This window comes from Podarcis raffonei, chromosome 6, assembly GCF_027172205.1.
Source record: "Podarcis raffonei isolate rPodRaf1 chromosome 6, rPodRaf1.pri, whole genome shotgun sequence".
NCBI classification, from domain to species: Eukaryota; Metazoa; Chordata; class Lepidosauria; order Squamata; family Lacertidae; genus Podarcis; species Podarcis raffonei.
This window is the reverse complement of record NC_070607.1, coordinates 59,469,435-59,480,853: the sequence shown is the minus strand read 5'-3', so window position 1 is coordinate 59,480,853 and position 11,419 is coordinate 59,469,435. Positions and strand designations below refer to the sequence as shown.

The following is an 11,419-nucleotide window of genomic DNA, read 5'->3' as shown; positions in this document are numbered from 1 at the left end:
TATGGCTTCACACAGTAGCTGTATCCTGCTCCTGTGTGAGAGACGTCTTGCACTTGGGCTGCTACATGATGCATGAGAGCTCTGACTGTATTTATGCAAGTGCTAGAGGAGGCGGCAATACAAAAACCTAATGCTGTGTGATTTCCAGCTACCTACAATAAAGTATGGGTCAGCTATATGCAATTTTGTTCCACAGAATTACTTGGAACTCACATGTCACAATTTTCCTCATAACCTCCACCATTTCATAGGGGAAAATAGGCCTAGACATGTGAATATGTCTTTGGGTGGGCCCAGGGGTGTGACTTAGCATATAAAGGCAGCTCAGGAAGGTGTGGCATTGCAAATGTACCACAGGCAGAATACAAGGCAAGTGAGGCACATAATACACATATGCACTGTACTGTTGACTGTTTAGAACATGTGTAGGCAAACTAAGGTCTGCGGGCCGGATCAGGCCCAATTGGCTTCTGGAGCCGGCCAGCAGACAGTCCAGGAATCGCTGCGTGGATCGCCAGCACACACATGCTTTCCCTTCTCCTCACACGGCGCAGCCTCCTCCCTCCCTCCTCCCGGCTTCTCCCTGCCCTGCCTAGAGGAGGAAGGGGGCTGGGCTTTGTTGGTGCCAGCAGCAGCAGCGCTCGAGCGGCCATTTTAAGCAGCCCCTTTCCAGAGCCCTTTAGTGTGCCACTCATTGTCCCTCTGCCGCCAGTCCCTGCCGCTCACAAGACATAGGTAAACAGCCACTGGGGCTCATGGTGCTCTTGCATCACCCCCCCCCAATATAGTCCGGCCCCCCACAAGGTCTGAGGGACAGTGGACTGACCCCCTGCTGAAAAAGTTTGGATTAGAAGATATTGTCCCATTTTATATGCAGGATTGTACTTAAGTATTTATTTATTTAGCCTGCTTCACTGATTGACATGGGGCTACTTGGTTATCTGCATGCTTTGCACAGCTTAAGTGATATTAGTTGGACCTGTGTTAAATCCCTATTCTGCTATGAACCTAACTCTGACTGTGGGCCAGCCACGTTCTCTTCCTGTACGCTTGCCTCCTAGGGTGGTTGTGAGGATAAAATCACCATGCCTGGCACCTTCAAGTCCTTGGAAGAAGGGTAGGATGCAAACATAGCAACATATAATTCAGGCTCTTTATGTGCTTGCACACTGGTGTTTGTAGCAGTAAAGTGTGAAGAAGGCAAGCTTGTAAATGCACAATTGGCATGTACCAGGAGTCTAAGCACACTTTTAACTTCCAGAGCATTCCCACTGCACATATGCCGACGCTGTGTGCCTTTCCTTTATAGTTTACGGTGTTTCCTGCAGCAAAAACTGGCACGCAGTGGCAGATGTTCTAGCATGCGAAGCATGAAACAGCTCCAACAGCATGTAGCCTCATCTGAATTGTGTCTCATCTGACTTCATCTAGATTGCACCTAGAGGTTAAAGTGCTAAGCAAAGCAAGCCCAGAGGAGAGTTCAAAAAAGTGGCTTTTCATGGCTGCATCTTGTGCCTTTTATCTTTATTGTGAGCAGGGTTACCAAATAATTGTGAAACAAGTACTCTTTGCCTACTTTGTGCAATCTCTGTAACTCTTAGAATTTTCACTTTAGCTACTTGATAATTGGGCTGCCTTTATGGACACTTGTGCTATATAATCCAATATAGCAAAATCAATCTTTACCTTTCTAGTTTTACAGCAAGACATCCAATGTTCTCCCTCTACTCATCCTACCTCTGCCTTTGAGGAAGGCACATCATCATTTGTAAACCAATTAAATAAACTGAGAAAAATAAATCGAAAAACACCACAGGTTTCAGTGTTTTATTGCAGCCACAGACTTTGGCAAAGTGTCCACAGGGCAGCTTTTACTGCGGCAGGTGGGGGGCAAAGTTTGTTCAGAACATGAATTTTACTTTAGAAAGAGTATATCCACCCGCGCTCCTTTGTCTCTGAATCCTTGCCTTTTTCCCTATTGAAAGTTATCTCTTGCTTGTTCTTTAACATCAGACAATTGGCAGAACACCATCTCTCCCCTTAAATCATTACCTATTCATCCTGCAATCACATCCTCTGGCTTAGAAACCACTGGCCTCTATCTGGGGTGCCAACTTAAATAAAATATTTTTTGGGGGGGGCAGGTAAGCCCTTCTACCACATAATCAATTACAAGACACCATTTGAATGGATTGCCCAACAACTTGGGAAGGGAGGGGGCTGGCCCCTCAAATATTTTATTGGAGTGTGTGTGCGCAAAGAGACCTCAGGAGTTGGCTCCTATGCTTAGTATGGGTTTTGGTCTGTGGGTCTATCGCTTTAAAGCTCTACAAAATGATCGTGGCATTAAACGTGAATAAAAGCAAACTAAACAGATTATCCACAAGAAAGTGGGCGTGCCTCCACGGGCGCCCTGGCCACTTGCTTCGAGTCCATGCAATAAATATTACAAAATGACAAAACACATACACTCCTCCCCTCTCTCTCTCTCTGGCCTGTAGAGGCAGCCAGCAACCACTTATTAGAAGGGGGAAAAACTCCAATCCCCACAGTGCCCTGCGGGCGGGAGGCGGGCCGAGCGTTTTCATTGGCCCACGCTCCGACTGCGCCTCCTTACGATTGGCTTGGCCCGCAAGTTCCATTCCTCCCTTTCCCGGGAGGGTGGAGGGGCGGAAGTGGTGGGTACGGCGGCCGTAATGAGACCGCGGAGTCCGCCTGCTACGGAGTGAAGCTGCTGCCCCGTCAGCCCCCTTTCGCGACGCGGCTTCCTGCTTCCGCGTCGGCCGCGAAGGGATGGGGACTCGCACTCGGAGTCTCCGCGGGGACTCCCGACCATGAAAGGCAGGGACTCGGCAGGGAGCTCAGCACCTGCCGCCGCACGGGGACCGCTTGGCGCGGGCGGGCGGGCTCCGCCTAGGTGAGTGCCGGGCCGGGACCCCTTCCCCGTCGACCTCCGTCCCGCCCCGCGCCCCGTTGCCACACCACCGGCCCGGCCAGGATCGCCCTGGAAGACGCTCAGCCCGCGCGGTGGCCTCTGCTTCCCTAGGTGGGATGGTCGGCTGCGTCCTCGAAGGCTGGCAGAAGTGCTCTCTGCCCATGCTCAGGGGAATCGCCTTGTTACTAATCCAGGGGCTAAGCTAGGGCTTTCGTACAAGGTTAAGCTCACCCCCCCCCATCGCCCGCCCTTGTGGTTCCATGTGGGGCTGCTAACCACTTTCCCCCATTCTCTGTTGCAGCTGCTTTATGGGTTTCTTCCCATTCCTTCTCTCAACTGTACTCAGAGACTTGGCTGTGTTGTACCCACTCGCTTCTGTAATTAGTAGAATCAAATTGGTCAGCATTTGCTGCCAGTTACATTAGTTCCACTTGCTGGTGCATAGGCTTCTCTACAGCATGTTATCTCGCTGGCTTGTTTCAAGCAGCCCTGCCCCAAACTACTGCCATTTTTTTTTACAGGTGAAGGAAGGAGGGAATGGGTGTGAGAGTTCTGGCTAAGCAATAATTCAGAAATGCCTTCCTGGCCCGAGCAGCTGAAATCTGTCTGCTGGACTATATTGGCAGAAGCCCATTAGTTTTTCTTTATAACTGATGTTTATAACATTGTCCTGCATCCCTTGGGGCTTAACTACAGACCCAGCCCATGGAATTTAATCTCAGTTTTGTCTTCTGGTTTCTGCAGAAATCTTAAGATGTGGTTCCTCAAATATGTTGTTATCTTCCCAGCTGCCTCGCTTTTCAGAATCTTTCATCATGGCTTTCCTGGAGTTCATGTCCCCCTATTTTGTGTTGTCTGTTTCTTCTGGTTTCTAGCACTTATGACAGTCAGTTTCTTGTTACCCGAGGCTGCATTTGCATGAATGTGAGTAAACTGTGTTGGGTATTTCTGCAGGGTTTATTCAGGAGGACACAGCTTCTATACTGGTTGAGTGTGTCATAACGGGATGTCATACACAGCTATCCCAGAGTTATGTCCTTCCTAAAATACACTCTGTAACTTACAGTTTGGGAGTGGAAAGAATAAGCCCTTCTCTTGTAATGCTCATGTGAACAAATACCTCTTTAAAGAAGAGTCTGTGCTCATTTTAGTTTCTCTTTTTGCGTTTTTCAAGAGGTTGTGACTTTAAAAATAATTTGTTAGTTGAAATTCCTAATGCGAAAATGATCTGGACTTGTATCAAGGTGGCTAACCTGTGGCTTATCAGAAGCTGTTGGACTCCCATCAGCTCCAGCGTGTGTGGCCAGTGGTCACAAATGATGTGAGTTGTAGGCCAAATACAGGTTAATCACCCCTTCAGAGCCTGCCATTATACAAGATCAGATTGATTGGCAAAACAATCTGAACTGTGGCCTGGCAGCTGCACAGTGTGGCAGAGACACCTCTGTATCTATAGCCCTGTCACCCATACCAGCTGCTGCGAGGGGAAAAGGAGCTCTGTACCAGTGGAGTGATGCAATCCAAACACACACACATACCCCAGTGTGGGCAGTTGGGGTTGAATTATACCCTAAGCCTAGTTCTGTGTTTCTAGCAGAGGCATACTTAGGGCTTGGCAAGGAGCTGTATCAGCTCCCCCCTGTAAAAAATATAAATAAATCACTTCTGTGTTTGATCTTGCCACGATAGTGGCATCATGTTGCCACACACATAAATGCCGTACACTCCATAGTCTCCCATGGTCTGCCTTCATATCACCTTGCCATTTCTCCTACTGCTCAGCAATAAAATTCTTGGCTAAACTCACAACCTTATGAAGCTAACTAGGGTATGCCTCTGGTTTCCAGTCGTTAACACAAATTAGCATTCTTTACCTATAAACAAGACACTTGGATATATGGGTAAACTCTGGCCCATTACCTTTTTCTATAACAATCCTGTGGTTCCTAAAACCAGTTAGAAGAGATAATAATTGATCTGTGTTATGTGATCTGAGTTCTGCATCCCAGACATGTCCCTCTGTTACCATTTGACTCCTCTCCTGGTGTCCTGTAATCTCTATTGTCTTTTCTTCCCACTGCCCCATAGTAAAATCCATTCAGCCCATAGATTGCTACTTTTTTCTGGACCCTTCCTAAATTTCCCCCCTTACACAACATGCTTACTTTTCTGCCCCATTCAGATTTTCAAAATCTGTTTGCATTTCCTCACATTCTTGTTCCCTTTAAGTTTACTTTACTCCTGCAGCAACTAGTCTGCTTCTGTTCTAAGGGAGTCCTATCTTTCCTTAAGTATCCCCATTTGCTTCATTGCATGTGATCCTCATCCATTGTCACCCTCTTCTTATTGCCATTGTGGCAAAATACCCCTTGCTCCACTTTGCTTGCTTCATACCCAGCTGCCCAGCTTTGTGTTGTGTTTGGTTTGCTGCTGCTAACCTGGCCAAGAGATGGGACAGTAGTTGTGGGCAGGAACTGGAGCAGGGAGACATAGCGGGATGTTTTTGTGGTTGGTGGGAGCAAACTAGAAAAATAAACAAATGTATATTTTTGAAAACTTAAACTGGCAGAGGGGTTCATGTTTGCAAACTGCTGCAAACACTTGAATTTGCTTATTATGGGGATTTTTCTACCTCTCTTCCATTGGAAAAAGTCGCAAAAAGTATGTTAAGAACTCTTTTCATTGAGTGCACAAGATCCCTGTAGAAATGCTTCTGAAAGCAATTGGTGAGATGGGATGCACTGTCAGTGTCTGAGTTATTTGTATGAAAATCCTTGGGCTTCATTTTTGTGGTGTGAAGTCTGAAGTCTGGGGTGTGTGTGTGTGTGCGCGTGTGTGCGTGCATGTGTACATATACAAACCAGGAACTTGGAAAATGAAAGCAACTGCTAAAAACATTGAAATCTTGCAGTTCCGTTCAGGACTTTGATCTCTGTAAGGCTATGGTAGCTATTTGTAATCAGCTCTGCAAGCCTACCCTTTCTCCTGTGAACTTTGATTTCCTTCCCGGAAATGCTTACAGAGATCACAGCATTTTCTTAAAACAAAAATATCTAAACTACAATAAGGATGCATTTATAAATATTCCCCCCTATAATAACAAAGCGAATGACTCTGTGCCAAAAAAAAGATGGCATTGAAATGGGGCCACCCAGGGAGAATAGTTTTGGCATATTCTTTTATTTTTATATATATATATATATATATATATATATATATATATATATATATATATATATATATAAAATTAATTTTCCGTCAAGAAAAAATACATATCACACCACATTACAACTTCCACAAATTTTCTCATTTTTTGGACTTCCTTCAGCCTCTCTGACAATCATCCGAATTAAACTTTTTTAATTACACATTTCCTGAATTTGCTATTGCCTTTTGACATACCCTTCCACATCTATTTTTCTTTTTTGCAATATTTCTTAAGTTTTTACAGAGCTTCTTTAAATGCCACTAACGTTATTTCTTTATCACTTATACATATTTTGGCATATTCAAGGACAGAGCCATCAAAGGGGGGTGGGGTACAGGAGCTGCTGCTGTATTTGTCCCCAGTAGGGGACCTAGACTCTAAACCTTGTAGAATGAAAGTCGTGAAGCAAAATGTGCAGGCACCATTTGAAGTTAGCCCATACTGACATCCTTTTGGCACCAGGTGTTGAATGAAAATGTCAGTGCTATTTGGGGTGGAATTTAACATAGCTCTGACTGGGGCGTGCTTGCATAATAGGACCTCCATGCCCCCTAACCCTCCAGAGCTGGTGGGGTGTGTGTGAGGGGAGGAAAGTTTAGTTGCATGAGCAGACCTTGTTCCATGGCACATGCAACAACTTAGTTGAATTTATGCTTCCGTTTCAATGTAAACTACCTGGGGACCTTTTAAGTAACAAGCAACTAATAGGTCTAGTAAATAAGAATACCTTTGCAGCTGTGCTGGAGTAGAATCAGAGTTGTTGAGGGATAAAAAGGAAAGTGTACTAGTGCACAAAGCTCCCACCCATCCCTGTAGTGAGGATGCATGTGTATTTTTGTCCTAGCTATAGGATAGTGGCATAACTATAGGTTGTTTTTTTACCTATAAGACATCATTAAAAAGGTAAAGGTACCCCTGCCCGTATGGGCCAGTCGTGTCCGACTCTAGGGTTGTGCGCCCATCTCACTTAAGAGGCCGGGGGCCAGCGCTGTCCGGAGACACTTCCGGGTCACGTGGCCAGCATGACGAAGCTGCTCTAGCGAGCCAGCACAGCACATGGAAACGCCGTTTACCTTCCTGCTTGTAAGTGGTCCCTATTTATCTACTTGCACCCGGGGGTGCTTTCGAACTGCTAGGTTTGCAGGCGCTGGGACCGAGCAACGGGAGCGCACCCCGCCGCGGGGATTCGAACCGCCGACCATGCAATCGGCAAGCCCTAGGCGCTGAGGTTTTACCCACAGCGCCACCCACCTGAACAGAAGCAAAACGGTAAGCAGTTCCTTAGAAAGGTGGCTTCTATACTGAAAAGTAAACACCAAATCTTAGTTTCTTAGCTGGATTAGTGCAAAGTGACAGAGTTGATCCTTTGCATGTAAAACTGGGTGTTCCTCAGTTATCTTACCTGGTTGTGTCTTGAGGCAGATAATCCTGTTGGTTCTAGTCAGAAGTGGAGTTGAGGGGGGTTGTGATCTGCTCCTTCTGAATATCCAGCAAGAAACAGATTAAAAGACTCAACACAGGCCTGTTCTTTTAACTACAGTCTGCTAGTGTTGCATATCTGTGTGCTGTTTGTCTTGAGTTCTTTAAATGAGTCCTTCCCTTGGCAAGGTCCCATTAAAAACAGACGGAATGACAGACTCTACCTAAAGGGGGAGCAGGGAGAAGTACCTTCCCCAAGGCAAAATTTAATTAGGAATGCTTAACCCTGTTTTGTCATGCTAGATTGTCCTACGAATCCTTTTATAGAGTCAACTACATTCCATCATCTCCTTTGAATAGGCCGAAGAGTTTCTCCTACAGAATTATTTCTTACTTTTTGTGTTGATTCTGTAATATGTACATGCTACCAAAGTTATTCTGGGTATCAGTTTGCACCACCTGCCCTGCAAGTGGCAGTTTGTATATCTCAGCAGTTAGTTTAGTGAAAGGACCTTGAGGATAGTGGTGGGCCAAGACTTCAGCTCCATCCTCATAGTGACCTTCCGATATGTCCTGCTGCTACAGCCTCTGCTGTGTCTACATCTCGCTTTGGCCTGTGTGAGAGGAAAAGATAGCCCCCATTAGACTGGACTTTGCCACACGGTTTGCCAATGGTGAATTTCACTCAGGTGAAATAAGAGCTAGGTGAGATGAATATTTCCACCACTGAAGAACCTCTTTATTTCAGTGTGCTGCATATCTAACTGGGCACCTGTCCTTCTTTCTTCAGTTGTAGGAGTTTGGAGGACAATGTAATATTAAAGCTAGAACTTGCAAGGTGCCTGCACCAGCCTGGCTGCTCATCTCTCCTTCTTTGAACAAGGATGTGGTAGCAGGTTTCTGTCTGTTCAGACACTGCAGTTTTTCAGGTGTACATGTAAGGTGGTAACCTGTGACTATGACCCAACACATGTTTGCAAATGTGTGGATTTACTTGAACATTCATCAGATAGCCAGGATTGGTGGTTGCTTATGAAGGGTATATTTGTTTGCATAATATGAAAATTGGCCTGGGCGCCTTTCATTATCTATCTAGAGCTGGCCAATGTAGTAGCTTCCTGATGTTGATTACAGCTCCCTTTATCCCTGACTATTAGCCATGCTAGGAGGGGTTGATGAGAGATGGAGATCAACAGCATCTGGAGGGCACCACACTGACTATCCCTTCTCTAATGTGTTCTATTTTATAATTCAGGTTTCATTCAGAAGTAGAATTTGAGTGCTAAAATAAAAAGCAACATGGTGGCCAATCCTTGAACAAGACGACACCCTTTGCCCCTCCAGCATCAGTAGTAATGCATTTTCTTAAGAGAAAAAAATGTAAATTGTAATTGTGGCTGTTTCGCTTTATGTGTGCTATTTGTGCTATTTTTGTTTTGAACATTCTGCAAAGAGTCTGATCTGGCTGCTGCACTGGCACAGTTTCTGATGAGCAAAGCTAGACTTATGGAGGGACTTTTCATAGATAAATGTAATGAGTTAGTGTGGCTCTCCAAACGGTTTTGATTTAACTAAATGAGACTCTAAATAGTCCCAGTGTAGAGAATGTGGCCCTCCTAAACTTTTGTCTTTTGTTTCTGTTGGTAACTCGTGTTTCTCCTCCGGCAGTACTGATTATTGCAAACATACCATTTATTTTAGGAGAGATGTGTACCGTATTTTTCGCTCTATAACACGCACCTGACCATAACACGCACGTAGTTTTTAGAGGAGGAAAATCCGTAGGCATGCCACCCGTAGGCATTCCCTCCATAACACGCACAGACATTTCCCCTTACTTTTTAGGAGGAAAAAAGTGAGTGTTATGGTGCAAAAAATACGGTATGTGCCCTCCCCCAAAAGCATTGTGCATGACCCTTGTGAGAATCTTCTCAGCTTCTCTTCTTCTGCATTTCAGCTCACTGCTATGGACAGTGCGATCACCTTGTGGCAGTTCCTTTTACAACTCCTCCAGGAGCCTCGGAACAAGGATATCATTTGCTGGACCTCCAATGACGGAGAGTTCAAGCTGCTGCAGGCGGAAGAGGTGGCCCGCCTCTGGGGGATCCGTAAAAACAAGCCCAGTATGAACTACGACAAACTCAGTCGTGCTCTCAGATATTACTATGTGAAGGTAACTCCAGCATTTAGTTTGTATCAGATGTGTAACCCTCCTTTCCTTCTGCCTCAGCCTAATGAGCTTTTCTGTTTTCCAAGGGTAATGCAATGCTATACAGTGGAACCTCGGGTTAAGTACTTAATTCGTTCTGGAGGTCTGTTCTTAACCTGAAACTGTTCTTAACCTGAAGCACCACTTTAGCTAATGGGGCCTCCAGCTGTTGCTGCGCCGCCGGAGCATGATTTCTGTTCTTATCCTGAAGCAAAGTTCTTAACCTGAAGCACTATTTCTGGGTTAGCGGAGTGTGTAACCTGAAGCATATGTAACCTGAAGCGTGTGTAACCCGAGGTACCACTGTACAAGCTTGGGTATCATGAGAGCTGTTTTCTGTGGCTTAGAGTTTAGATTTTCAGGCCTTGAACTACTTCTAAAGAGTTATTAAGTGTCTTAGACGTTTAAGTGAGGCTTTCCAAGAAAATCACCTGTCAGGTTGCCAAAAATGAGTACAAATTTCGGGGAAATGAAAGCCCTAAAAACACAAAAGTCATTACAACTTGCTATACTCCTGTGATGCCATTTTGTATTTGGCACTATCCTAAAATATTTTGTTTTAAGTCTGAATTCAAGTAGACTTTAATCTCCCCCACCCTTTTACTTCACATATATATGCATTGCCTTTTCCAGAATAGTGAACGACATAGGAAGTTACCCCATCTCCTGTTCACGTGCATTGCTTCCCCCCCCTTAGAAGGAGCCTATTCAGTGCTACCCAAGAACAAGGAAGAGGGATATTTTCATATGATCTTATTTTGCAAACTGTCCTTGTGTGGGTGCATGGGATAAGAAAATAAATGTTCCGGAGGCCTGCAGATTAGAACTTAAAGTTGAGATAACATTGGCTTGCTCATTAAACTTACAATTCAGTACTTCAGTAAGTACAGAAGGAAATAAGTGTTGCTGAATACAGCTTAGAGGCATTGAAGTGGCTGCAGTTCATGTTGTTCTGCTGAATGTCAGCTGCTTATTTCCCATCAGCTACATAAAAGTTACATAAATCTTCTCTCATTTGAGTACTTAACCTTGGTGCTGTAACACAGTGCGCCCACAGATGCAAACACAGTGCCCATCTTCAGTATTTGGGCTTAAGCTTCCTTGCCTTTTAAATCAAGGCCATAAAATGTGTAGGTAGTAGACTGAGTCTGGGCCCATTATGTGTGACATAAGTTCAGGGCAATTATGATTTAATACACATTGCGGATGGGCTTTTTAGTGTGTGGGTGGCCAGACAGGAGAGAAATGGCAAAACTTTCCATGATCGGTGAATGTTCTGGATTCAGCCAATGCTGTAGCCTTGTTGAAGCTAACTGTGGGTGTGACCTGATTACTGAAGGGATGAGCAGTACCCAGGACTCCCCCCACCCCCTTAAGCCACTCTGAGTTTCTAAATGGAAGGGAGGGATATAAATGTAGGCAGAATCCAGGCTAAGCTAGTTGTACTTCGTTTCCATTGAAATCAATGGGGCTTGGTCATTGCTGATTAAGTGTTAGCAACTTAGCCTGGATCCAACACATAATAACTATGTAACTAGGCTTGTCCACAAAGGTAAGTAATTTTCTCGAAGTGGGGCGTCCTTGGGTTGAGCCGCCGAAGCAAGAATTCAAATGAGGGGAGTGCCTGACGCCTTCTTATTGTTTGATG

At 45.1% G+C, this 11,419-nt stretch overlaps 1 protein-coding gene across 2 annotated transcripts in view; it reads left to right on the top strand.

The window, feature by feature from the left end:
- Positions 1-2,693: 2,693 nt before the first annotated feature.
- Positions 2,694-11,419, top strand: part of ELK4 (ETS transcription factor ELK4) — a 35,068-nt gene continuing 26,342 nt past the window's right edge. For both annotated transcript variants that reach the window (XM_053393330.1, XM_053393329.1), the window contains exons 1-2: positions 2,694-2,917; positions 9,520-9,735. In XM_053393330.1, the coding sequence (XP_053249305.1) occupies positions 9,529-9,735 (207 nt within the window). In that variant the 5' untranslated portion in view covers positions 2,694-2,917; positions 9,520-9,528. The remainder of the gene's footprint in view (positions 2,918-9,519; positions 9,736-11,419) is intronic.